Source organism: Pipistrellus hanaki (assembly GCF_964339955.1).
Source record: "Pipistrellus hanaki genome assembly, chromosome: 10".
Taxonomy (NCBI): Eukaryota; Metazoa; Chordata; class Mammalia; order Chiroptera; family Vespertilionidae; genus Pipistrellus; species Pipistrellus hanaki.
Window position 1 is genome coordinate 53,011,241 of NC_140512.1, and position 27,942 is coordinate 53,039,182.

At 48.8% G+C, this 27,942-nt stretch overlaps 1 protein-coding gene across 3 annotated transcripts in view; it reads left to right on the plus strand.

The window, feature by feature from the left end:
• PLXNA4 (plexin A4) overlaps positions 1 to 27,942 on the plus strand; it is a 402,577-nt gene that overhangs the window by 58,482 nt on the left and 316,153 nt on the right. For all 3 annotated transcript variants that reach the window (XM_084897228.1, XM_084897227.1, XM_084897226.1), the window contains 2 exons: positions 1,183 to 2,447; positions 19,107 to 19,289. In XM_084897228.1, the coding sequence (XP_084753354.1) occupies positions 1,263 to 2,447; positions 19,107 to 19,289 (1,368 nt within the window). In that variant the 5' untranslated portion in view covers positions 1,183 to 1,262. The remainder of the gene's footprint in view (positions 1 to 1,182; positions 2,448 to 19,106; positions 19,290 to 27,942) is intronic.

Here is a 27,942-nt window from a genome sequence, read left to right on the forward strand (position 1 = left end):
TGATACCTTAATCAATAAAGAAATAATTTTTTTAAAAAAAGGACATTGAGGCTCAGAGCCGGACAATGTATCCAGAGGACCTGGCTACTGCCACAATGAGAAGAGTTTGGGCTTATGCACCGTCCATCCAGCAGGTTGTGGGGGAGGGACACAGCAGCAGCTTCCCTTGCAGCAGGTGCAGACCTGGAGGGCCAGGTGGCAATGGGCACTGTTGTTTGAACTATGGTGCTGTGTATAAACAGGAACCAGGGTACATCCCCATCTGTGTCTGGCTAACCGGAGATGGTTTGGTAGTGAAGATGAGAATCTGCCATAGACTTGTACAGACAGGTTTGGATCTACCTCTACCACTTTTAGCTTCACCAGTTATGTAACTTTCCCAAGCTATAAAGTGGGATTAATGATATCACTGACTTCAGAGGTCTCCAAGTCAGGGTCCTGGCAAGAAATAGTACATGCAAACTCACTCGCTCATAAAAAGATTAATACAGGGGCTCTTGGCAAAAGTGTGGCTCTTAAGAGGAAGGACAGTGGTAGGGGTGGAAATAGTGAGGTCCCTATAGGATAAACAGGGGTGGGTAGCAGGTGGTTCTCTGAACTTGGAGATAGAGAGTCTGGGTTGAGAGACTGACCAGGGCACTGTGTGTGACCTGTGGACAAGGGTCACAGCAAGTGCCTGCAGCCCACCTCTGCTCCTCCTGTCCTCTCCCCCTTCCTCCAGCCTTCTGCCCTGCTTCCCGCTGGCTGCACCTCGCCAGCCCAAGGGCAAGGAGACCACAGATATACCTTCATGCAGATCAGCCTTCTGGGTGAAGAGAACTGGGGAGAGACGATCTGGAGGGGTAGCACCAAGAGTTTTGTTAAGTTGACGTTGAAGATTAAGATTTGTCTCTGGAAGGTGCTGAATAGTTTTGGTACAGTCAGACACTTGGCAGTCAATGGCTGTTCATCATTATCATCACTATTATCATTGTTAGCATCACTATTATTTTTACTATCATTGTTGCTGAAATGCCCTCCTGTGGCTGTACTATAGCCATAGCAACCATGTCCTTTGGCCTCTAGCTTCTTCCAGTACAGTTCTCTATTTCTGCTTGAGCAGGATCCCCCTGGCAAGGTATGGGATGAAACTGAGTTGCTGTCATTGTCATCCAGCATCACACTTTTTCTTTTTCTTCACAGGGACCCTCCACTCCTGAGTCCTGGCCCGCCCAGGAGGACGATTCGCCAGTGCTACTGTGCCACGAGGACTCGCTTCTGAAATGAGAGCCATGCCCTGGAACTGGACTTGCCTGCTGTCCCATCTCCTGATGGTGGGGATGGGCTCCTCCACTCTGTTGCCCCGGCAGCCACCCCCACCATCGCAGAAGCGATCTTTTGTCACATTTCGCGGGGAGCCAGCGGAGGGCTTCAACCACCTGGTGGTGGACAGGAGGACAGGGCACATTTACCTGGGGGCCGTCAACCGGATCTACAAGCTCTCCAGCGACCTGAAGGTCTTGGTGACCCACCAGACAGGGCCGGACGAGGACAACCCCAATTGTTACCCACCCCGCATCGTCCAGACGTGCAATGAGCCGCTGACCACCACCAACAATGTCAACAAGATGCTCCTGATAGACTACAAGGAGAACAGGCTGATTGCGTGCGGGAGCCTGTATCAGGGCATCTGCAAGCTTCTGCGGCTGGAGGACCTCTTCAAGCTGGGGGAGCCCTTCCACAAGAAGGAGCACTACCTGTCGGGGGTCAACGAGAGCGGCTCTGTCTTCGGAGTGATCGTCTCCTACAGCAACCTGGACGACAAGCTCTTCATTGCCACGGCGGTAGACGGGAAGCCAGAGTATTTCCCCACCATCTCCAGCCGGAAGTTGACGAAGAACTCAGAGGCGGACGGCATGTTTGCGTATGTCTTCCACGATGAGTTTGTGGCCTCAATGATTAAGATCCCTTCGGACACCTTCACTGTCATCCCCGACTTTGACATCTACTACGTCTATGGCTTCAGCAGCGGCAACTTTGTCTACTTTTTGACCCTTCAGCCTGAGATGGTGTCTCCCCCAGGCTCCACCACAAAGGAGCAGGTTTATACATCCAAGCTCGTGAGGCTCTGCAAAGAGGACACTGCCTTCAACTCCTACGTGGAGGTGCCCATTGGCTGTGAGCGCAGCGGCGTGGAGTACCGCTTGCTTCAGGCTGCCTACCTGTCCAAAGCTGGGGCCGTGCTCGCCCAGACCCTGGGAGTCCATCCGGAAGACGACCTCCTCTTCACTGTCTTCTCCAAGGGCCAGAAGAGGAAAATGAAATCCCTGGATGAGTCGGCCCTCTGCATCTTCATCTTGAAGCAGATCAATGACCGCATTAAGGAGCGGCTTCAGTCCTGCTACCGGGGCGAGGGCACGCTGGACCTGGCCTGGCTCAAGGTGAAGGACATCCCCTGCAGCAGCGCGGTGAGTCAAGGGAGGGCCCGTGGGCTGGGATGATGAGGTGTGGAGGGAGGACCCTAGCCTATGGCCTTTGAGGGGTCTGAATCACCCATGCCATTTAGCAGATGGGACAGGTATATTCCATCTCTGCGTCTCACTGGACTCAGGTCCTCACCAGCTCAAACATGCTGTGACTATGCAACTGAGCTTATAAAAGTCAGAGCTGGAGTTAAGATATAAATAGATTTCCTATCAGGGCACTTTTCTCTACTAACATTGGCTTACTGGTTGTTGGAGGGAGTGCTAGGGATAGGCGGGGATTATGTTACTTACATGTCACATGCACCAGTCATGGTTGAAGGCCAGTTATCATGTACTGTAGGACAAGGTGTGTGCCCACTTTCTTACCAACCACACCAGTAAATCACTTTCCTGGGAGCTGAGAATAAACCATCACTGGGAGCAATTGTGCCAGTCATTCTGCATTTAAAATAGATGGGGAATTTCAGGATAGCTATGGTCTCAGTCCCTGACACATCTTTAGAAAATGAGCAATGAGAGCAGAGTAGGGTTGAGAGTCCAGTGAACACACTCTAGAGGAAAAGCAGGACTTGCTGAGAAAACTGTTATTTGTTAAGCATCTTCAATGCCCACGGCTCCACAAAAGAGACTACAAAGACAGGGGGAAGCTCAGGAAGAGCTCCCAGTGCTGGGAGGACTGGAGGAAAGGGGAAGGGAGAGTTGGTATAGCAGGCCGTCGCGGGGCCTGTGGGCCTGAGGGACAGACCATACGTACCTCAGGCTGTTGCCTTGCTATGTGATATAGGAGTAACTGGTGACACAGCCTCACCCACTTGTGACCCAAAACTTGTGACTTTCTGTGGCTCCACTTCTGTTCACCTTTCCAATGGTCCAATGTTTTTTCTAAATCATTCTTCAACTGAGTTGGATGGCTCATCTATTGACATCACCTATGCCCCGTATCACCCTCCTTTCCATTTTTCTCTTTATGTTCCCATTAAAAAGTTATGAACCTAGTTGGAGAAAATCTATCTTGTAATCTTAATGAGGAAAGGAAAGTTCACCCATCAGGTGGAAGTGTGCATTTGCATGCATGTAATCCTGATGTTTAGTCGAACCATAGTGGAATTCTATATTAGGAAATGCATTTGGGTTTATGTAAAAGTTCCGTTTCCCTTCATACCACTTGCCAAGCTGATCTCAGAGGGCACTGGCATCCACTCCACCCAGCATGCTTTTCTACTCATTGGAATTTGGGGTAGGGTAAAGGAGAGGGAGGAGAAAGGAAGAACTCTGCAAAATTTGGTCTTTGGTGCCCTAACATTTAGGCTTAGACTGCTTTCTAGTGGTGAATTTTCCAGGTGCCTGAACTGAAGCTAAAAGATGCCATTTCTCCTTGGAGGTCCTAAAATTCAGGACACCCCTAGTGTCACAAAGGAAATAGGAGAGGTACTATGGGCCAAAGAAGGCAGCCACAATTTACAGTCATTGACAGGCCAGATAATCGAGGGGACCCTTCTGTATCTGCTGAGCACTAGTAGGTGACATATCCTTTAGAGTCTCTGGTTTGGGTCAGTAGCTAACCCATACAGGAGAGTCTATAAAACAGGCTTATGAATTTGGGGGGCCATGGACTGCTCCCAAATGAAGGCAATGAATGACAGTCCAGATGCTGGGCTGTGCATAAGTTTATTACACACTCAAACATAGTTCCCGGGAGCTGCATTAAAATGTTGGCATGGACACAGTGCTTAGAGATCCTATAGTCTAAGCTTTCATTCCAAGGCCCAACCAAGTGAATGAATTGTCCAAGGTCATACATCTTGCAGGAGAATGGCAGACCCTTGAGGATAATCCTCTTTCCTCTCTTAGCACCACATTTGCACATATCCATATGGACACATATGTACAAACATGTGTGTGCACACATACAATAAATACCTTCATGGGCATGCACACATATGTCCTCAGTTAGAAAATGGTGTGTTTATGCTGTGTGCTTACTAAACTAGTTCTTTTGAGGTCAGAGGGGTTGGCTTTTTTTTTTTTTCCTGTAGACGTTCGTTTCTAAAGAACTTGCTTAAACTGTCATTTGGGGAGTAAAGCCAGCTGCAGGGGTCAGCCTGGCTGCCCATGGGCAGGAGTGTGCCCCACCCTTGCTCCCTGCCACAATATAAAAAGTCAAGTTCATCATGGATGTCTGCAGAGCTGCAGGTCCCAATACTGCGTGGTGGCCTTAGAGAGAACAGAGGGAAACAGCTTTGCAAGACAGGCTAATGCCAGGACTGGAGTAATGGAGCCAGATAACAGGCTTTTGATTTTTCTTTGGCTTTAATTAGCTCTTTCAAGTTAGAGGCAAGTTCAGGGCTGAGAGCAGAAAGGAGGAGGCCAGAAACTGCGCACAGGGCTGGGCTGTCTCCCCAGCCGGTCTGAAAGGTCACGCCGGCTTTTAACGCGCAGTATCAGTTTCTTTTGATTTGCCGATCCTCAGGTTACTCTGCTCTGGAGCTCTCAGCTGCAATTCATTTGGCCTCAGCTCAGACCACACATGCTTCACGTGCCACCAGCCAGGCCAGGCTCCCCAGCATCCCACTGAGGAACCCTTGTGGGCACATTGTTGCCAACACAGCCTTCCCTCCACCCATCCCCGTAGCTGTTAGGTCCCTCCTCTTTTCCCCTCCTGCTCGGAGGCAGGGATCAGGTGGACTCTGGAGTTTCTTTGTCTCCCAGTCCAAGATTCCCTTGAGACTTGCAAAATGGAACCCATCTAAGATGGCCTCCTCCTGTGGCGGGTCAGCAATAGAAAAATCGCCCAGGAGGTTGGCTTTTAGGACCTGTGTTTTGCAGGGTCGGGGTCTCCTATGGGTTTTATCATAGTCACAACTCAGAGCTTGCAAAGGGGGTGTGAGTAGTGGTTTGTTTCCTCCTTTTCCTCCCCCCACAACCCCGTGCTCCTGTTGTTAGCGTTCCCTAAGCTAGAATGTGTACCCTGGGATGTTCTTCAGGCTCTTCTGATTCCTCCCATTTCCTGGGACCCACACTCCTTTCCCTGAAATCATGCCTCCAAAACTCAGAGAAGGGAGCAGTGTAAGCTCTGGGCCCCCTCAGCCCCTCACTGGGTTTCCACTGCCCCTTGATTATGTTCAGGGATGATGGGTGGAGCTGGGAGAGAATACCTGTGTGACTTGGCTTGCCCTGCCATGGCGCATTCTTGGAGCTGTGTGGTGGGCCACAGCCTGGGGACCAGGTGGGGGAGAAGCCATGGACTGTGAGGCTGGAGCCTCGTTCTGCAGGTGCCCAGAGAGTTCCCTGTTTTTATTGTAGGTGAATCAGCAAAGCTGGCTGAGCCCACCTCAGAGTTAAGGGCAGGGCCTCCTCGTGGGACTATCACTTTGAATGTCAATGCCTGCTGCCAAAGCAAATCCCTGAGTGGGCGTTGGGAGTAGAGGCTGGGAAAGCATCCCCAGGTTTCTTGGTCCTGTAGGGGACCATTGGGATGAAGAGCCCATACATAGCCTGTAGCTTCTGTCAAGTGCAGGACCCTAAACAGGCCAAGTTGACAGCTCCCAGAGCTTTCTTGGGACCTCTGACATCCCTGATCTGGAATTGGCAGCCAGGCTGGGCTAAGGTTATTGCTTACTACGTGGCTGGGCATCCTAGAGTCCCTCAGGCATGGCTAGGGGGACTCTAGGATGCCCCCCTAGAGGGGGGCTGTTCCTCCTTGACCTTTTTCCAGCCTTCTGGGATAACCTCACAGAAAACCAGCCTCAGACTCCAAATGGATGAATGAATGGATGAGGGGATGAAGCATTTATTAGGCCTTTGGCCATGTACTCATAGCTGGTGGATGCCAAGAATCATGAAATGATATTGGTGTCCAGGAGTCCAAGACTGAGATGCACCCAAGCATCTTATGGTCTATGTGATGGGAACAATGACTGTGGTCCTGGGAGTGAGTGATTGTCATGCAGTTGAGGCTGGATGATGCAGTAATCAGCTTCTTAATCTTCCCTTCAAGACTTGAACTTAAGAGTGACCTTCCAACCGAAAATGTAGGACTTTGGGGGCAGAAACTCTTATTCAGAATCTTTGCCTCCCACCTGCCAAGCCCCGTAAGTGGGAGCAGAGAGTGGCAGCCTGATAATCCCACTGCAGGGGTGTGCATGGTGCTTGACCTTTACAAAGGGGTTCATCACCTCCTTTATCCTCTCAGCAGTGTTCAGGATGGTAGAAAGGGCAGCCTTCCTCTCCAGTTGAGGAAATGGAGCAACAGAGAAGTCACGTCCTTTGGTCTCAGTCATGTAATTGGTAGACTAGACCCTGCTGTCCATCCTAATTTTCAGCCGCTGCTTTTCCTACCGCTGTTTCTGTTGTGTGCTAGTGGCACCCGGGGTGGGACAGTTCACTGTCTGGGCATTGCAGGACATTTACAACCCTGGGCACTAGAGCATTAAGTGCCTATGGGACTCCCCACACTGCAAGAACTAGAAGAGCCTCTCACCTTTCTAATGGTGGGAAACCACTGTGAGGCCGAGTGCCTGTTTGTGTTTGGAGGTTGCCTGACAGCCCAGCCTGTCCCACCAGGTGCACAGAGGCACAGGGACTGAGCTCTTTATGCTGATCCCCAAGCTTCAGTTCATGCCCGACAGACAGTGAGGAAGTAGTGAAGGAGAAGAACTCCATTCATGGGTGCTCTGACTCTTAAATTTATTGTTTCTCAGGCACAGTGGCCCTGGGAGGGGATAAGGCCATTCTCCTGGACTCAGGCTGACCCCCGGCCCAGCCTGGATGGTCACTCAGGTTCGTCTGGCGCCTGAAATCCTGAAACTCTACGAGAGTGAGCATCCAGAATGGGCAGACGGTCATCCCAGGCTCCGGGTGCTCATCTCTGCCAGTCTGCTTGGGGTGTTTTCTTTCCCTGTCAGCAGGAAGGGCAGCTCTGAGTAGATGGGTGTATCCTGTTGTTTATGGCTCTGAGCAAGGTTTCTCTTTCTGCCCAGCCACAGGCCTGTCACAGACCAGGAACTTCCCCTCCTGCTGCCCCAGGCCTTTCTCTCTCCACTGCATCGGCCATAGGCACATGCATGTGTGCGCGTGCACACACACATACACATACACATACTGTGGCACACTAAACATGCATGCCCTATTTCTTTTTTTTTTCTTTTTTAAAATATATTTTATTGATTTTTTTTACAGAGAGGAAGGGAGAGAGATAGAGAGTTAGAAACATCAATGAGAGAGAAACATTGATCAGCTGCCTTCTGCACAACCCCCACTGGGGATGTGCCCGCAACCAAGGTACATGCCCTTGACCGGAATCGAACCTGGGACCTTTCAGTCCGCAGGCTGATGCTCTATCCACTGAGCAAACCAGTTTCAGCTATATGTAGCTTTTATTTTTATTTTTTGAGTTCCTTTCTGGGCCAACAGTTCTTTTGAGTCCCAATTTTAATGTCAAACAGTTCCTTATGTGTACATGTCAGCCATGATATTTCAGATCTGGTTGGTGGATGCATGCCCTATTTCATGCTCAAGTCCCTATGAGAGCACACATCACCAAGCTCCTCTAACATCAGCCCAACTGCTTACTCCTCACAGCCTACTGACCCCTGTACTCCTGACTTCCAGTTTAGCATTTGGGGGGCTATCTTATCACAGCCTGATGCTTTAGGAATCAAGTCTTTCCCCTCTCCCCTGGATATGGCTTCTGCCACAGCTTTCCAGGCAAAAAGCACCTCCTGTTTGGCCATCAGGATTTGCGGTGAAAGTTACTGCCAGTCAAGTACGCATGGTGCTTTGGGGTACAGGATGGTGGCTGCACTCTGGGTGGTATCCTAGACCGAATGAGAGGAAGGGGCTTGAGGTTGGTCTCCTTGGCTGGATGTGTCCTCCCATGATGCCACCCAGGAGCCCATCGGGTCATCCGGGAGAGTGTCAAGACCCAGGAATCCTATATGCAGAATGCTAGCACAGAGAACTGCCAAGAGACCTCAGTGTGGGGTTTACTGAGTGGCGGGTCAGGATGTGGGCCGTGCAGTGCTGTGTCCTAATGCCAAGATATCTACTTCATCAACCCTGACATGGGAGTGTGCACACCTACAATACACTCACGTGTATACACACATTCCGTCTGTCTGAATACTGACTCAGTTTCTCATGGTGTCTGTCTTCCCTCTCCTTTCTGTCTGTCTGCTGTGTTTCAGTGTCTCACTTGCACTCACACTGTGTGCTCTCATCTTGTAGGCTCCCTCTAGCTCTCTCGGTCTGTAAGGTCTGTAATTTATTCTCCCTCACACCCCCACATCACACACAGCAGCTAATACAGGAGATCTCTCTCCCATTTGCACACATGTATGTGCAGACACCCCTCACAGTGTGTGATCTCTCCCCAAATTGGCAGTTGAGCCTCACATTCAATCAGCAACAGTCTAGAATTGCATTTTCGGACCTTTCCTTCAATTCCAGCCATCTTCACAGGGTGGCGTCTTGGCCTGGATCCTCGTCTGAGTTTGGACCTTGGGTCTGAGCCAGTCCCAGCCCTTGAGATGTCACTGGGCTCAGAGCAGCTTCCCCTTTTCTTTGAATTACACATCATTTTCAAGAAGGAGGTGATATAATAATATCCCCTTTAATAAAGTGCCAAGACTCCTATGGAAAGACAAATACATAGACATTCATAAATCATAACAGACACGGAGCACCTTCTATCTGTAGGACACTCAAACAGCTTCATAGCACCATCTGCATATTCCCCTTTGGTTATAATAGGCACGGGATGGGATAGAAAGGGACTTGCTAATATTGTTGTGATTTCATACTTCTATCTTTTCTCCACTGGTAGCTGATTTAGAGATATTTGGGCTGTGCCTCACCCAGATGTCATGCTTAGTATCTCAAGCCTGGAATGTGCCCATTTGCCTCCCTTCCTATCGGGCACATGTGGTGGATGCCAAGCTGAGGCATTTGAAGGAGAGAACACATTTCAGGCCAGACTCTTCCTGCTGTTGCCTTTAGCATCCCCTCGTTTTTGCAAGACAGAAGGAAATGACCAGACGTGGGCTCAGGGCACTTGCTTTTTTTCATTAACAAAGTTAGTGGAGAAGGGGAAAAGACAGTGTAGGGAGTTGTCCCTTCGGACACTAAATTTACATTTCCCTCCCCCCGCCCCCTAGTGGATGGGGCCCACATGCCATCCACGCATAAGAAAGGCCAAATCTTTCCCTGATCTGGGTGTCATTACTGTGTCTCTGTCAGTGTTCCAAAATATAATGGGATTTGTTCAGCTTATTTATCCCACATGTAGGCAGCATTATCCAGACTCACACACGGGCCTGAGGAGCAAGAGGGGAAGATGCTCGGCGACGAGAGTGGGGCTAATAAAATTTATTCGCACTAACAAGGGAATGACCTACCCCATAATTCAGCTTGGCCAGCAGGCCAGTACTTCCCAGCGCCTGCCAGAAAACACACAAACTCAATCATCGTGGCATGCCCCACTCCAATTATAGGCCTAGTGGCGGCCGAGGTTGTCTGCAGGAGACTGGGAGGGGAGTGGGAACTTGGGACTGATGGGCTGTGTGGGATTTCTTTGCCCTTGACAGCAGGCCACTGAGGACCATTGAAGCTCAGGCACCAAAGGAGAAGGGCAGCACCCAAATTGGATTTACTTGGTACTATTCCCAATGCCATCTCTGGTAGTGCCCGTGGTCCAGGCTTGGCCACTGGACTAGTTCCAGCATGGTGGCCATGCGCAGAACTGGGCTAGTGGAGTTGGGTCCTGATGCTTTTGCTTGGCCAGGCAACTGCACCAGTCATGGTGGCATGGCCCTCTCTGGTCATCAGAGTGGGGAATGGGGCTCTACGCAGCTGAGCTGATGAGGACCGGAAGGTCATTGGATCAACCCAGGATTCTGAGTTGGAGCTGCTTTGTGATTGCACTCAGCAGCTCCTGTAGGGGCAGGTGGGGGTGGGGGGTTATCTCCTCAGCTCACTGTTGGTTACAGACAGGCCTGCAGAGAGTGTGCTTGGTGAATGCCCCTCCCCTGCGTAAACAGCTCAACTATGGCATTAGTTTCCTGTTAGAAGGATAGGTTATTATTGTGATGAGTGAAAGGCCATTAGGTATCTGTTGGGATTGGGCCACAGTTTCAAAACACATAGAATTGCCAAAATGAGTATGAAAATAAGGGTTGCTTTTAGCAAATCACTTTCATTGTTCGATGGATAGTTAAATGCATTACTTCAGTGGCTGTTTTCCCTCCCCAATCCCCTCCCCCTCCGACACACACACACACACACACACACACACACACACACACACACACGAAGCTCTTAAAGCACCATGACCTTCTGTATATAGGTATTGGCCATATTTGTGATGCTTAGAAACCAGGCACGTGCCTCTTGGGAACATTGGGGTAATTTGTTGGATTGTTTTCTGTCCCTGAGACACTTTTCATGAAGCCCCTCTAGGAGTGTGTGTCTAGGTCAGTGGTCAGCAAACTCAATAGTCAACAGAGCCAAATATCAAACAGTACAACAATTGAAATTTCTTTTGAGAGCCAAATTTTTTAAATTTAAACTTCTTCTAACGCCACTTCTTCAAAATAGACTCGCCCAGGCTGTGGTATTTTGTGGAAGAGCCACACTCAAGAGGCCAAAGAACTGCATGTGGCTCACGAGCCACAGTTTGCCGACCACAGGGCTAGGCTATTGTGGCTGTGCTTTTCTGGCTTCCCCTCTCTTTCTCTGTACACATTTATTTTCCTACAATCTCATTGAAAAAGACATGATGAGAACCCTCCTGAGATAATGTGTTAGTAATGAAGTGAGGGAGGCCTCATTCCTATGTTCCACATCGGTGGCTGTGCTCACAGCTGGGTGTAGGGCCAACCTCATGATCCCCCCGGCTCTCAGGAGAGTTCAACCTGTGGGGTCAGGGTGGGCTGTGGGCAGACCTTTGGGGAGGGTGGAGACTCATAAAAGGGAAAGGGAGGTTTATGCAGTAAAGACATTAGGGGACCGGATAGTTTGATTTTATTTCTTTCTTTGCTACAGAAACTAGTACTCAAGCACATTGGACTGCTTTATGAAGTAAGAGGCTTTCTGATGAGAGCCTCCTCCCCAAGATGCTCCTGCCTCTCTGAGGCCTCTCTCTGCTGGCCTCTTTCCCTGGAGGGTCACCTGTGGGCATCAGGCCTCCTGCATTCATGAATACCTAGAGGTCAGCAGTCATGTTTGAGATGTGGCCCTAATAAGTGGGTGATCATTATCTGTCTGTTCTGCAGAGCTTACAACTGGAGTCTGTGAAGAGACATGAGCTACCACCACTGATCTGATCAGTATCTCTGTTTAGAGTGAAATCCCACTGAGTTCCCATTTCCAGCGGAGGTCTACGATGGTCAGCTCCTGTGTGTGTGTGTGTGTGTGTGTGTGTGTGTGTGTGTGTGTGTAATGTAATTAATTAATAGGAAGTAATTGAGGACAACTGAGCATGAAGAATCTAAAGACCTTCTCTTGTCCATGTCAGCAGGTGCCTTGTAGGTGCCTTGTGGGCTTCCCTCCTCTTTATTCTTCCAACCTGTATTTCTTTTCAAAGCTTCATCTCTCACTTTCCTTTGGGACAGATAGTTCCAGGAAGGTCCAGGAAGGGAAGAAGGAAGGCCAGTTCTCACGATTGCCCCTGAGGGCCTCCTCAGAAAAGGAGAGTTAGTTCCTTACAGAGGTCACGGAGTTCAAGCACTCCCCCTGGATGGCAGGGGAAGAAGTGGAAGCATGAGTCTTCTGTGCAGTCTCTGATCCTGAGAATGGGTTCCCCTGATGCTGGAATAGGTTTCTTTGGGGCCTCCTTCTTGCAACCCAAGTGGAATCACCTTCATAAGATCAGTTTTTCTTTGTGGACTGGGAATTTGGGGTTCTGGTACTTATTTTCTCATAACTTGATAACTCCCGGGGAATGTAAGAGGGACATCATTTCACTCTCTAGGCCTCAATTTCCTTTTCTGTAAATGGGCTGTTGGGTTCTAAGATCCTGAGTCATTTTCCTTTTGGGAAATAACACCATGTGTGGGAGAGTGGCCATGCACTGTACTGGGCAGAGCGCTCAGAAGTGTGCCCAGGCTATGGGGGGCCATGCCCTCTGTATGCCCAGCACCGGGTCTGTTACTGATGTGTGTCTGATCATGGTCCAGGTCTGTCTCCCAGTCTGGGAAAAAGGAGAAACTGATGTAATTTTATCTCTGTATTTTTGGGTCCTCACCTACTGCTTGGTGGTTAGTAGATCTGTCCTAATTGTTTTTAAACAAATTAATGAGAGCGGATCAGGAAATAGTGTTGACTTCATTTAATGCTTCAGTTACCCCTTATAGAAACAGGAGTTCTGATAGCATAATAGACCAAAAGTTTGATGGATAGGCCTAACTGAAGCACTAGTGTGTAAGCTTGGGCCAATCTCTGGGGCCTTCTCCCCCTGTCTAATGGTCTGGCCTTCCAGCTTTGGGGGTGGCTAAGGGGTGTTCTCAGGACTCCTGTGCATGGGACTGGATGCTACTTTTGCCTTCAGGGAGGGCAGGATTGCTGTCTTGCTCCCCTATGGCAGGACTCCTCTCTGCTGGACCAGGAGCTGCCCATGAGCAATGGGAGGATCAGGTCCAACTTTGAATTTTCTGTTCTGGGCTCAGAAACTGCTGCTGCTGGCCCAGAGCAGTCGGCAGCTGCCTCTCGGTTGGAGGAGTCACTGCATGATCTATACCTGCTGGCTTACCTTGTTGGTCTCCTGTGGATTAGTTTGGGATATTTGTAAATAGTGATGCCTGGGGTATGAGGGGCAGCCTGTGGTTGTGGAAGAGACTGTGTCCCAGAACTGAGCTAATTGGCCCACAGGGGGATGGACCTGGTGACCCCTAACTCATTAGCACTGCCTTTGGGCCACTGAGTTCTGGCCTACTTCTGACCTTTCCGTAATAGGGACTCACTATGGGTTTCTGCAAAGGTGGGACAACCAAGGTTGGGCCAAAACAGCTCCACTTGGAAGGAGAGGGGCCATCAGGAACCAGCCCAGAGGCCATGCTAGCTGGGGTGAGACGTGATTTCAGGATCAGGTCTGCATGCTTCCTCTTCACCCTTGACCTTCAGGATGGAGTGGCATGGTGTCAGGGTGATGGTGGTTTTTATGCGTGAGTCAGCGGGGCATAGGGTTAGGAGATGATGCAAAAGGCTCCAGAGGAGATGTCCCTGTGGTCCTCCAGGTCTGCCCCCTTCTTCCACCCTTCCTGAAGAGTCTTTGCAGAGACCACCAGACACTTCTGGGGTTCTCAGGTAGCTGCTTTGTAGCTCCTCCCTGGAGCATGGGTGACTACTGGAGAAAGGATGCTGACAGCATTTAAAATCCCCTTTCCGTGGAGATGATAGAGCTTTTCAGAGTGCCAGTCTCTGCAGAGTGGGAGCAATTTCCCTGTAATTGGTAAAGTAACCGGAACTGCTCTGTCATTTGTATGTGGCGACACGTAATTGCACAGTAACCTTTGCCGCTGTGTGCAAGGGAAGCACGGTGAGCTATTAGATTGTAATTCGGAGTGCCAGCTCTGGCTCCCCATGCCACCTCCATCCCTACCCCTCAAAGAGGCCCTGGGGGAAGCTGCCATGGGCATCTCCACATTCTGGTCCAGTGGGTCCTACTCTAGAGCAGGAATGCTTGTCCCCTGTCATTCTCTTCTTGGCATGGGTTTCGTGACCTCAGCTAGGAAGAGACCTCCATGGCGAACCAGACCAGTGCTTCTCCAGAATCACTTGGAAGGGTGTTAAGATGCAGATCTCTGAGCCCCTCCCCAGTGTTTCTGATCCAGTAGGTCTGAGTGGGGCCCGAGAATTTTCATTTCTAATGAATAGTGCTAAATCTTCTGGATCTTAGATCTTTCCTCTGCTCTTCCCTTCAACCTCATTGATCTGATAGATCTTTGGGAAGTTCCACCTTTGCTATTTCATCTTCATATCATTAGCTCCTTTCATCTTAATAACACCTCTCTGAGGTAGATGTGATGAATTTCCCCAGTCGCCAACTCACCAAGGTTGTCTGAATTGTCTATGACAAACATTAGTAAGTGTGAACACTCCCATAGCCCTTATGAAATGCCAGACATTGTCCTACATGTACTAAACCATTTAATCCTCACAGCAGTATATACTGGTATTAATATCCCTATTCTACCCATGAGAAACAGAGGCACAAAGGGCTTAAATAAGTTGCCCAAGTCACACAGCATTCAGTGGTAGAACTGGGATTCAAACCTAAGCATTTTGGTTCTAATTCCAAAGTGTTAGCCATTGTAAAAGTCAGGCTTTTATTTAGTCATCTATCACCCATTTATCCATTTAACACATATGTTTTAACCTACTATGAACTTGCAACTAAGCTAAAGGTACAAAGATGAATAAAACATGGTCCCATCCTTGTGCGCATGGACCCTGGAATCCAGTGGGTCATCAGCCTTAATTTATGACCCATGTATCCCATGAGGATATTTGTGGAAAGCGGATTTGGTATCCTCCTGATTGGGATAGAGGGGCCCTGGAGGGTGTAACCCTACTACCCTGTTTCCCCGAAAATAAGACAGTGTCTTATATTAATTTTTTCTCCCAAAGTTGCGCTAGGTCTTATTTTCAGGGGATGTCTTATCTTTCCATGCGCTAGGTCTTATTTTTGGAGGATGTCTTATTTTCGGGGAAACACGGTATCTGTTCACAGGGTTGCCCAAGTAGGGACCACATATATTCCCATGAAACAGACCCTATTTCTTTCCTTTGTAAGAATGAAGTTGCTCTCTAATAAACAGTCATTATAACAGTGGCCACAGCTCACTCATGGGTATTTGTGATGTGGTGGGAGGAACGGGTGCGATGTGAGCCTGCAGGCGAGGCTAGGCTCCTTATTATAGCCAAGATGAGTCCCTTCCTGGCTCCTCCAGCGGCTGCTCTAATCTTGCTGTTAATGGGGCCCAGGGGAGGGCTCAGCCAGGGCTGGAGCAGAGACTATCCTTGCTGCTTGCTGCTTGCCCAGGGTGCTCAGGAATCCCTGCCAGCCCTCACCTGTGGAAGCTTTCTCCAATTAGCCTTCCCTTCAAGGGCCCACATGTCCTGGCCTCTGCTCCCTATACCTTGGCCTCCTTGGGTCTGTGGGCCCATGGGACCTCTGCCTTCTCCTCCCAGTGCTGTCATTTTCCTGCAGCTATAGCTCAGACCTGGCGGGTTGTGTCCATGGAGAACCGTGCTCTAGTCAGGAGGCACATGAGGGCCATTTCCAGCTGCCATGAGACCCCTGTTCTGGGCAGATTTCCATTGGGAAAAAAAAGAATGTGAAACACCAGCTTGCATTGATGACACTCTTTCCTGTTTATCAGGTGCCTTCACACCTGTTATTGCACCTAGACCTCGCAACGGTCCTGTCTTGCAATTTTATAGGCAAGGAAAATGAGAATCAGAGAACAGGAGGGGCCTGTGCCCAGCTGGTCAGTTGAGAAGCTGCTGAGCTGCTATGGAACCCGAGACCTATGTGCTTTCCACTACTTCAAGGCTAAAAACCCCTCCCCACTGCCACAGCTTTGAGCAAACAGTAAGACCACCTCATGCCACAGCTGGGGGACCTCAACAGCCATGCAGATCTGGGCTGTGCCTGTCAAAGGCCCCAATCACCTTTTTACCGCCTGGCACAGGGGAGCCTGGGGAGAAAGCCACCATTGTCCTTGGAATGCAGTCCCCACATTAGGCGTCCCAGCTGCAGTCTTTAGAACCTGGCCATCGCACCTGGAGGCAGGCAGTTGGGAGGGGATGACTGTCTGCTGCAGGTGAGGAGACTGAGACCTGGATCCTCGTGGGCCTCGGAAGGGAGGTGTTATGAACTGAAGACGGCAGAGCCTTCAGGCTGACCAGCTGAGCTGACCTCACTTCCTTCTGATGAAAACATACCTCTCCCGGCCCCTTGTCATGCCTGTGCCATAGCAGCAGGAGTTCACAGGTCCCTAACTTTCTGCCTCTGAGCAACCAATGATTCATTGATGCAGGTGCTCATATGCATACTGTCTTCTTGTAGGTGGTTGTTTATTTATTTGATTGTGTCCTGCCCAGCCAAAGGAAAGAATGGTTTTCAGGAACCAACCACTCAGAAATGTAATCCTGGGCCAATGAGGTACATGTTTGTGCCAGGGGTGGTGGGAGACTGTGAAACATGGGCTGTTTTGCTCCCTGACTCGGTTTCCCCCTGTGCAGAGCAAATAGTCATTCAGCCTCATCTATTTAGAAGATGGTCATGATGGGCAAGACACATTTACTGATGGCAGAGGTCCCTGCGGCCCAGTTTAGGGTTGAGAAAGTTGGGAATGAGCCCTCTTTATGAACCAGGAGCACACAGGCCATCAGGGTTCCTAGCATGTACTCGGCTGCTCTTGCAATGCCAGCAGGTCACTGAGATGATCCAACAGGGAGAGGACATTGTCTTTCCTTGGCCCAGGTTTTTCTTCCTCTTTTCTACCCATCCCTTTCACTCTCCACCATTTTCTTGGTCCCCATTTTCTCATTTCAGGGAAGAACCATAAAGATCAGACTAGGCCTTGAAAACTCGCTCCTAACTTGTATTCCTATAATTATTGTTATTTTTTGGAGGGGGATGAAGTTGTGTTTGGTCTGGGGGTATTGGACCAGGCCACACAAGACAGACACAGGTGGTCCAAAGCGTGGGGCAGATGCCTGCAATGCACAGAGCTTGCTGGGCCTGCCCAGGCTCGCCCTCCCCGGTCTGAGTGCTCCCCACCACCATAAGAAGAAGGGGAGATGGCAGAGAGAGGATTGAAATGCAGCACGTTGTTCTCCCTGAGATGGACAATGCCTGTCCCCCTTCTTCTGAGAGGTAGCCAAGGGCCCCACAGCCCTGCACAGCTCAGAGTTGGCCACGGTCACACAGCTCCTGGCAAGAGCCTGCCCGCTGGTTCTCCAGATGCCTCTCCTTTGGCTGCACTGAGGCCTTTAAAACAGTGACACCTTGTATTTTATTTTATTCCTTTTTTCTGAAAAGTCCAAAGACGTTTACAGGCATGAGCTCTATAGGCTTTATGGAAGCCCATCAAAAAGCAGGGGTTGTTTCTCCCATATTTTATAGAGTGGAAAATAAAAGAACAGAATGTGGAAAAACTCTCCTAAGACCACACAGTTCTCCCAAGAAAGGGGAAAATCCAGCGTCGGTTCCTAGTGCCCAGGACAGCTTAAGCCAAGCTGAAGCGGCTTGGTGGGGCACTGGGCCTCCTCACCAGCCGTAGTGAGTCCTCACCACGCTCTAGAAGTCTGATCTCAGCTGGGACTCTGTGCTTGCGTGAGGACCCGGAGGCCTGGAATAAAACAGGAAGAATGCAGCTGAAACACGGTAAAGGAAACCAGCCCGAAGCCTTTTCCTGTTGGTTCCCTGAGTTCTGAGATTGCCCTGGCGTCAGGAGCAAGAGTTGGGTCAGTGTGTGCCATGGGATATCCACAGACTATTCTCTTTAAGGAATGCCAATAGGTGTTCTGGTCTAACATGGTTTAGGGCAGTGGTTGGCAAACTCATTAGTCAACAGAGCTAAATATCAACAGTACAATGATTGAAATTGCTTTTGAGAGCCACATTTTTTAAGCTTAAACTTCTTCTAATGCCACTTGTTCAAAATAGACTTGCCCAGGCTGTGGTATTTTGTGGAAGAGCCACAATGAAGGGGCCAAAGAGCCATATGTGGCTCGCAAGCCGCTGTTTGCCGACCACTGGTTTAGGGAATAAAATGTTTGGCAAAGGATTAGATAATATTAAACATTTCTTCTTAAAAATACTTTATACCTTTTTCTACAGCTAATCATTGTGAATGCCTTACATGGTGTTAGAATATACTCTTTCTCAAAATTATGTGCCCAAGGAACCCTTTTGTGATAGAACATCCTGGGGTTTGGGTTCCACCAAAGACACTTTGGGAAATGGTGGTGTAGGGATGACAGGGCCAGAGCTCTGAAAGAAGCAGGGGGTCTAAGATTGGGCAGGGTGAGGCTCTACAATGGCTTGTTGAGTTCATACACAAACTTTCCATTCCTTCCATTCCCCTTTCCTGAACCAACTGTCTGTACATGTCTCCATCATAGTCTTGCCATTCATGTATTAATGTTTCTAATTCTCCATTCTACACTTGTGAGGCCTCATTTGTGGAGACCCTTTAACATCAGGTGTGTAGCAGCAGAGACCACATCCTCCTCATGCCTGAGCGCAGCTGTCTACAGCCCATCCTCATAGGTGCTGGCCCAGTGCTTTCTGATGTGATGGTGGCAAAAGGCAATCGAAGCTACTGAGATGGCACCTGGAGTGATTGCAGGGGGACCTGGAGTGATCCCAGGAGAGACCATGGGAGTGTGGTGAAAAGAGGCTCTAAGAATTTGTGTGTGGGTTTTTTATTTTTATTTATTTATTTACCATGGTACTAACACCTATTTATATAACTGTTGACATGTCATCTAATTTTTCTGGACTTAGTGTTCCATGTAAAAAATAGGGATTTATACCAATCTAAGGATTCTTCTAGCTCTATAGTTCCCTGACTCAGTACCTCTGCAAATCGCCCCAATGCTCCCTCCTAATTTTTCTCCTTTTAAATTTTTCAGCTCTTAACTATTGATGATAACTTCTGTGGCCTGGATATGAATGCGCCCCTGGGAGTATCCGAGATGATCCGTGGGATTCCTGTCTTCACGGAGGACAGGGACCGCATGACTTCTGTCATTGCCTATGTCTACAAGAACCACTCCCTGGCCTTCGTGGGCACCAAAAGTGGCAAGCTGAAAAAGGTAGGAACAAGGTGCACTCATTTCAGTTATTGCGAAGACAGTCTGTCCCTGCTGGGGCAGAAGTTATCTATGCTCTTTTGCCACCTTGGCCTGGTGGGTGAGCGTTATGGAGATATGTTGCTATTGAGGTTATGAATTATCAGCTTGTCTCTTCTCTGCCTTTGTACTATGGTTGTTGTGGGAATCAATCATACTGGGGGAGTATGCATTCACCTCTTCCCACCCCAGTCTCACTGGCCATCCTAAATGGTCTGTGTGTCGCTTTAACTTGGGTTTGTGCCTAAGACAAGAGCATAATAGGCCTGGTTGGTTGGGAAGGTGCACAGAGGTAAGAGAGGTGCCTGATCCTCTTGCTTCAGCCCTTCTGGCTTATACATCCATCTGGAATCCATTCAGGGAAATGGAGGAAAGTGCAGTAACTATTGGAGTTGCTATTGGAGCTAAGAGCCAAATTGTGGGACAAGGAAATGTAGGATGTTGTGGTGCACAATGCAGTTGCTTAAGGTGGAGTAGAATGGAGTGATCTGGGGATATGAGCTTTCCTCCTCACTCTTCAGAGACCTGCTGGCTTCAGTAGCACTTCATGATGCTGGCCCATCAGCAGTGTTGGGGCACCCGAGCCCCTCATCCAGCTCTGCTCAGGCTTCTTACTCAGGGAGCTGGAGCTGGCTCCATAGCGTGCCCTCCTTGCTTGGACTAAGAGGCTTTCTAAGACTGTAGGAAGGGGGTCCTGTTTTGTGTTGGCTGATAAGCATACTTCAGTCTTGTCCCAGGGAAATATTGGTGGTGCCATGTGGAGCTCCTGCTGGTTTTATTTTATTTATTTATTCCATTGGGATTCGCTGGACATTGTGTGACTCAGACTGGTAAAGCCAGCACTACCTGATCTAAGGGAGCCTTGATCCCTCCCTTCTTGTTGCTGTGTTTCCGGCATTCGCTCAAGATGGTCAAGGGGAGATGTTCTCTGCACATCTAGAAGGCTGTGCCCACTCTTTCATCCTACTGTGTTGCAGCCCTTTCCAGCAATTACTTTTTTCTTTAAATGGTACAGCTCTGTGGCACAGGCAGTGGGTCTGGGATGTGAGAGTGCAGAGGTGAGAGGCGGGGAGCAGAGGGTGCATGAGCTGGGGGTGTGTGTGTACAGTAGCTGTGCATCTTATCTGGAAGGAAAAACTGTTGGTGAAACGCCATGCACTCTGCAAGGAGGATGCAGACAAAGCATTACGCATCTCACATTGCCTCTCAAGAGGTAACACATAGCAAGGGTCAAATTAACAGATAATTTAACCATCGTTTGTATAGCTTTATGAATTATATTTTGTACCCTGACCAGTTTGGCTCAGTGGATAGAGCGTCGGCCTTTGGACTGAAGGGTCCCGGTTTGATTCCAGTTGGGGGCATGTGCCTTGGTTGCGGGCACATCACTGTTGGGGGGGTGTGCAGGAGGAAGCTGATGGATGTTTCTCTCTCTATGTTTCTGACTCTCTATTCCTCTCTGTAAAAAATCAATAAAACATATTTAAAATAAAAAGAATTATATTTTGTTGTTCCTCGCCTTTCTGTGAAGAGTATATTAAACACAAATGAATGTTTTCTTGCTGCACTGGCCTTTTTGTTGTTGATTACTCATGTATTGAGCTGAATTCCATGGATGCCCAGAGAAGATGCTGCAAGGCGTAGGTGTGTTGTCACCGCACAACTCCTGTGTCCGTTGCAGCCTTCTGGGTTTTCCCACTACTCTGTGCTGTCACCCGTCACTTCCACCCACTGTGAGGAGTCCTGGTCAACTTCAGGGCCTTTCCTCCTCTGCCACCTGTGGCTTCCAGTTCTCAATGGTCTAGGAAAGCAGATCCCCACACTTGCTGAAATTATGTCTCATAAGCCTCTGAATAAACCAAAAAAGTGCATGCACGACCTTCAGACCACTGGACTTTGAGGACATTTCCTTTGGCTGCTCCGATGACTGCATTCTTCACCATGACTCAATAAGTTTGGTTTGCTGGAAAAGTGAATTTACAGTTTAAATGGTGAATTCATACATTTGGCATGCATTGCCACTCAATGGGTGAATAAGTGGTATTGAGAATAAAGAAGCAAAGCAATGTGGGGTGCTGGAGCTCTTTTCTCTACTGAGCCAATCTCAGGCAATGGAGAAGTAACTTATTCCAAGACACCCAAAGATTCCCATACCCCAAATTTCCTACCAGGTGCCAGAGGATCACTGACTTGCTGGCAAGACCAAGCAGACCCTGTAGAAGGATTTTTAAAATTTCTTTTTTGCTACTGTCAGAGCAGCTTGGAATATGGTGTCAGTGACATAAACATTGGAAGTTCAGTGCACATAACAGAACAGGCAGTTCTATTCCCTTGGGGCAGAGAGCGAGGGTATGATTCCTGGCCATGGCTGCATCATAAACCCAACACAGACAGCTTGCAGGTGTGTGCTGTAGGTCAGAGGGAGACTGGGGCTAATGGGCGCTCTCTCTCTCTCTCTCTCTCTCTCTCTTTCTCTCTGTCAGAGCTTGTCTCCTGGTGGGGATGTCAGTGTGGAGCACATCTTCATGACCATGGACTGAGGGCACCCCCAGAACCTGGGGGAGCAAAGAGACCACCCCCAGAGGGCAGGCTGTGGGAGAGCCTAGCCTTGATGTGTCCCCAGATGTCAGCCAAACCAGCAATGACAGGCGACACCTGACCAGCAGGCTTTATAAACTGCGGCCTGGCATTTCCCATGTTTTATTTGGGAAGGGGTTTGTGTAAGAACAGGTCCATTTCAGCCACCTGGGATATTACGTTTAATTTCCAGAGCAGTGGTGGGACTGGGACTGGTGAAGCATAAACATTTGAAAAGTAAGAGCAGAGATTCATTGGGGGTGGGCAAGGTGGGAGGGGAGTAGGATGAGCCAGCGGCCCTCCTGGGGAGGCCTGGCCATCAGAACGGCCAGCCTTTCTGCCCCAAGGGCTCAGAGGGGCAGCCTCTCTAACAGTTTCGCTGGGGCCCAGCTCCTGTTGCTGCCGACTCAGCAGCCCGCCCACGGGGACAGGCTGAGTTGGGAAAGGAAGGCTGGCCCGCCGAGTCTGTTGTTTGAAATAATAAAAAGCAAAACTGGCCAGTTTATTTATTTTTCCTAAACAATAGAATTCCCCACCACCCTTGCTCGCTGCGCACCACTCCCCTTTCCTCATAATCGCCCTGCCTTGCTTTTCCCAGAGGTTATCAGGACCACAGTCACCTCTGGGCAGAGGCCCAGCCACGGAAAGCGGTGGGGCTGCAGGATTCTGCAGGAAGGCTTGTGAGCTGCTGAAAGGGAGAAGAATGGAAATCATACTGGAGCTGTGATTACAGAGCTGGCTTCCCTGAGCCCCGTAATAATCTCCTGTGTGTACAAGGGCCTTGCAGAGTTCTTTGCAATATGACAAGGGACTCAAGGTAGGGAGGGTAGGCAAAGGGCGCTTGGGGGTTTGCTGAGAGGAAGGGAGTTCGCTGTGGGTTTCTGGGGACCAGGAGCTAGACTGTAGCTAGCCATGGGCTATCCTCAAAATTACTGACTTTTTGTTTTGTTTGAAAGCTGTGGGTTCCCATCATTTGCAACCTTGCCTCCGAAGACCATAATTTTACTCCTTTAGCGCACACATCACATAAGGGAGGGGGAAAGGAGCCGAGGAGAGTGCTAATTTGGATGTCTTTTATGTTTTCTGATGTGTGTGTGTGTGTGTGTGTGTGTGTGTGTGTGTGTGTGTTACGGCTGGTGTTGGCAGCCTTTCCCATGGTGTGTGTTAAAGGCACGTGCTGTTAAGTAACGTGGTATATAAATGCTACCATCATCAGGAGGTGCCTGGGAACGTGGAAATAACCAACAGACTATTAAAATGCCAACAACAGGTAAAAATCTTAAGGCAAACACCGTCCCAATGTGCTTTAGGTTGTCTGTATAAATCTGGAAACCTTTGACCCAAGTTGGGGCAATGAGGTCAGTGCTGCCTCTGAAGGACAAGATCTCTTTGCTTAAGTATCTCAGCCGGAACCCATCCCTTCTTTTTTCTCTGCCTTTTGCTTTCCTACCACTAAGTGATCATATTTTATGGCTGCTGTTCAGCAGTGAATTACTGCCTGACATTAGTGGGAGAGACTAATGTTCATGGCGGACCAAAGCATCATAAACTTCCACTAGAGGTGACTGCATCTTCCCCGGGTGTTTTGCGAGGTAAACTGTTCACAGCCAAGGGGCTGAGCACACTGTGGATGTTGGTTAAGCGGAAGTTGGGCTGGCCCTGCTATTGGCTTCTGGGAGGATATGTACAAGGTGTGTGTGTTTGTGTGTGTGTGTGTGTGTGTGTGTGTGTGTGTGTGTGAGTGTGTGTGTGTAAACCACAGCATACCATCCTCTCTTGGTAGAAATTGGGTGTGTGTCAGCATGAAGAGTCCAGAGGAGAGGATATATAAAAAACAAAACAAAACAAAAAAAACAACAAACAGCCATTCCTACTGGGAATTGTCTTACAGATTAGTATTAATCGTCCTAATTTATTTTTTCTTGAGGTTGTTTTGAAATTGATTTGCCTGTGTTCCATGGGCCTTGAGCACAGAAGTGAGTGGAGCAGGGGAGACCCACCTGGGCCTGTGTCATTCTGACCATATGTTCTCAGGAGTGTAGTGTGTGTGTGTGTGTGTGTGTGTGTGTGTGTGTGTGTGTGTGTGTGTGTGTAATGCCTGAGTCACAGAGCAATGTTAGATCTGAGATGGGCAACCCCTGCTTTGCAACTTCCTTAATGTATCTGAAACTTTTTCTGAACATTCACCTGGAAATGTGAATGAGTTTTAACTAAAAAGCAATTCCTGCCACAGGAAGTGTTCCGCATGGCTGGAGGAGGCATCACACAATCACATGGAGACACGGTGCCGGACTCCAGCTGCCGGGAGCCTGGGATTAGAGCAGAGGCCAGTGTGTTTGGTGCAGGCTTTGGTCAGTTAGCTCTGTTGCTACGAGTTCCTCCAACTAGAGTGCCAGCTAGTCTGTGTGTGGTTCAACGCGAAGAAGAAAGCAAAAGAATATGGGCGAGTCAATGTCGGATAGTTTTCACTATGGGAAAAGACCATACTAGCACTTTTGTTCGGTCATTTTTGCCATGTCGTTTTTGCATTTCCCACCCTTGGTTTTGCAAGTATTAAGCCTGTTTAGACCTTAACCTGTGGATTCAGTGAGGGGGAGGCTGAGGTTGAGGTGCTGGGGACAGAGGGCACCGTAGATGGTCCAGGGGTGCTGTCCTTCTTCCTCTGATCTCACATCTGAGCGGGGACAGCAGTGGCTATTCCATCATCATTCCTGCAAGCCCGGGGAGCCCCGGACTGGCCTGCAGAGCAACTCCCCTAATGTGGACCTGCCCACTTCTCCTGGTCCTCCTCCACCTCCTTTTGGTCCCATCTGCTGCGTTTTAAGCCTTTTTGTGCACGATTACCTGTGGGCAGATGTGGAGAACAGCTAAATTGGTGCATGTCCTCTAGGGTAGATCTTACATTCTTGGACAATATTAAGCCTTCACCCAACCATCCTTTTTATGTCGGGGTATCCCCACTGGCACTATTTTTACTACTGTGCTGTTAGACTACACATTGTCACTGCTTTCTCTTGGGGGGACAAGTGTCACTCCACGCTGACCTGAGCAGCCATGGGAGGCGTCCCTCTCAACTCTGCTGGAAGTGTCACTGGAGCACAGACTAATTCTCCTCCTAGGCCCTCTTGAAACACATTTTGCGATCCCCAGAAAACATTATTTTAGCCTATTTCCTAAATTATCACTGCAAGCACACATGATTTAAGGAGATTGTTTTAAATGAGCTTTGCCAAGTCAAGATTTACTGACACGTCGACCACTTTTTTTGCATCATGTGTATATCTATCTATCTATCTATCTATCTATATATTATATATATATTATATATATATATATATATATATTCGTATAGAATGATCTGAATCATAAATTAAAACACAAAGACATTAACATTGAAGAAAGTGCTTCAGAAACACTCCAGATCATAGAATGCACTCAGTCAGCTGATGCTGAAATGCCAGACACGCCAGAGGAATTTATCCAGTGACACATGCAATTGAAGTAAAATATTGTGCGTTACAAGAACATATCATTAAAATGAAAACTAGCAGCATATCAGGAGTCTGGCCATGTAACCAAGACAACAAAGATGGGAAAGGATGAAAGACATGATGTACCAGAGGAAGAGGGAGGAGGCAGAAGCAAGAAGAGGAAGTGGCCCCCAGCTGTCAGTGGTCCCCCCGCTGCTGGCTAGTTCTGGTTGGATCTGGATCGGAGGAAAATAGAATTGTCCTTGAGACCAGCAGAGGCTCTCAGTGAGGACAGGACCAGGAGAGTCTTTATGCCCTGAAATCACATTGGGGAAGGTGGTGGAAGCGGGACTGACTCGGAGTCCACCAGGTGAAACTCCAATTAGGGGTCTACTTGTTCTCAAGTGACTTCCTGTGGATGTGGCCATGCCGCTTGTCTCTTGGGGGTGTCGTGCTATTTTTTGGGTTTTTTTTTTTTTTGTGTGTTTTTTTTTCTTGTAGCTTTGGCCTCTCATAGAGGCATTCACAGTGACTTCTAACACACCTCTCTCAAATCTTCCACATTCACTCCACACCTTCTATTGCAGCCCAGGGGACACAGGTATATGAGTTATGGATTGCTGTGTGACAAATGAACCCAAACGCAGATTCTTGGGTCAGGAATCTCGGCATGGCTTAGCTGGGTCCTCTGGCTCCGGCTTGCTCATAGACTACAGTCAAGGTCTCCCTGGGAATGCAGTCATCTACGGGCTCAAGGCTAGAAGGGGGGAAGAATCTATTTCCAATGGGATCCATAAGGCTGTTGGTGAACAGTAGGTTCTCACGGAGACATAAGTCTCTTGCCATACAGGTCTCCCTGTAACAGCCACTCACACAACACAGCAGCGGAGAGGGACAGATAATAAGAGAGAGCGTGCAAGAGGAAAGCCACAGTCTCTTTGAAACCTAACTTCAGAAGTGACACCCGTCCCTTTTGGCCGCTCTCTCACTCCTGCACCTCCTCTCTCCTCATTTACCTTCTCAGCTCTTGCCTTTTACTTCCTGCCATTATGTAGCATTGTATTCTTAATTTATGATAACCCAATCACAAACATCATCTTGACCAATTTACCCAGGATGATTGTAAGTCTGGAGGCAGTTCTGGCTCCACAATTTCTTTATAGATTTGGTGACTTAAGGGTTAGTGTGATCGTGCAGATTGGTTAGAAAAACACTGGTTTTTAACCTTCAAACTCCTTTTTGTAGGCTATCAGTTTTTAGGTCCAGGTGTCTTAAACTCCCACCATATTGATGACACAGGAGGAGTCATTGAGCATTCATAACAGGAGAAAATGATATGAATTTTTTATGGCTGCAGCGATTTTGAAGGCGTTGGAAATCTTAGAAAGCTCACAAGGAGTTTCCCTGTAGGAAATATGCTGGAAGGGGCCTTCTAATCCTTTCCAAGCTGTTCACCTTCTATTACCTGCACATACACATGCATACACACTCAGCTCATACACATGTGTATGTACCTCACCCCCATGCACATGGTCACACACCCATGCTGCACACTTAGGAGCCAGGCCCTTCTCTTTGCACATGAGCCTGGGGCTGGTGCCTCCTGTGCTCTGTCCTCTTGGACTGAGCCACCCTCCTTCTTGTTCTCTCCGGGAAATTAGCAGCACACCATCTAATCAGTTTACCTCTGACTCACCCACTTTGGCTTCGAGATGATGACAGAGTAGAGCTATTTAGCTGTCAAATGCTCTGACTATTGCCCAGATGGACAGCGCCTCAAACACCAGAGCGGTGCCTTTCTCCTCTGTGTGGGGGTAATGAGTCTCCCAGTTGCTTTTTAAAGTGCTTCTTGCATCTGCCTTTAATTTTAATGCCTCTTGCCTGCTGACCTTGCTTCCCAGCAGCCGGTCTAAGTGTGATTCCCATAATTAGCTTAGTGATAATTTAATCTCTCTGCTTTGCATTTGTTTTGATGGACTTGGGTCTGGGGACAGGGGGAAGGGGACCTTTGCACCTTCCTTGGCCTTTGTTGTTGACTGGACTCTCTCTGTCCAGGGCAGGAGCCGACGGGAGTAGATGGGTTGGGTGAGGGGATATAGGGAGAGAGAGGCCCATGGCATCATGGGTAGACTCTGGATAGAGAGCTGAAATAAAACTCTCTCTTTATTCCCTTCCTTAAAGGGGGTTCCCTTTCTTTGACCCCATTTCTCCTCCAAAGTAGGAAGGCATGTGAGTGTGGATGCACACAGCACTTTAAGATGCTTAGGAGAGAAGCAGCTTGAAAGTGGGAAAACAAGATACTTCCTCAGTGGTCATGGCAACCATTCTCTCAAGCCAGAGGAAGGTGAGGAGCCATTGAATGCCACCCTGCTGCTTCCCTCCTCCACACCCAGGCACCCCTGCAGTCTTCCAAGCCAAGTGCCTGCCCAGGTCCTTATCTTGGGTTGCCTGTGTCTCTAAACTGTTAGGAACCACACCTGAAAGTACAGGAAGAGTTAGTTGGAACTGACAGCCAGGAAATCGTGACTTTGTTGCTGGCTGCACCTCTGATTTTGGACAAATTGTTTATC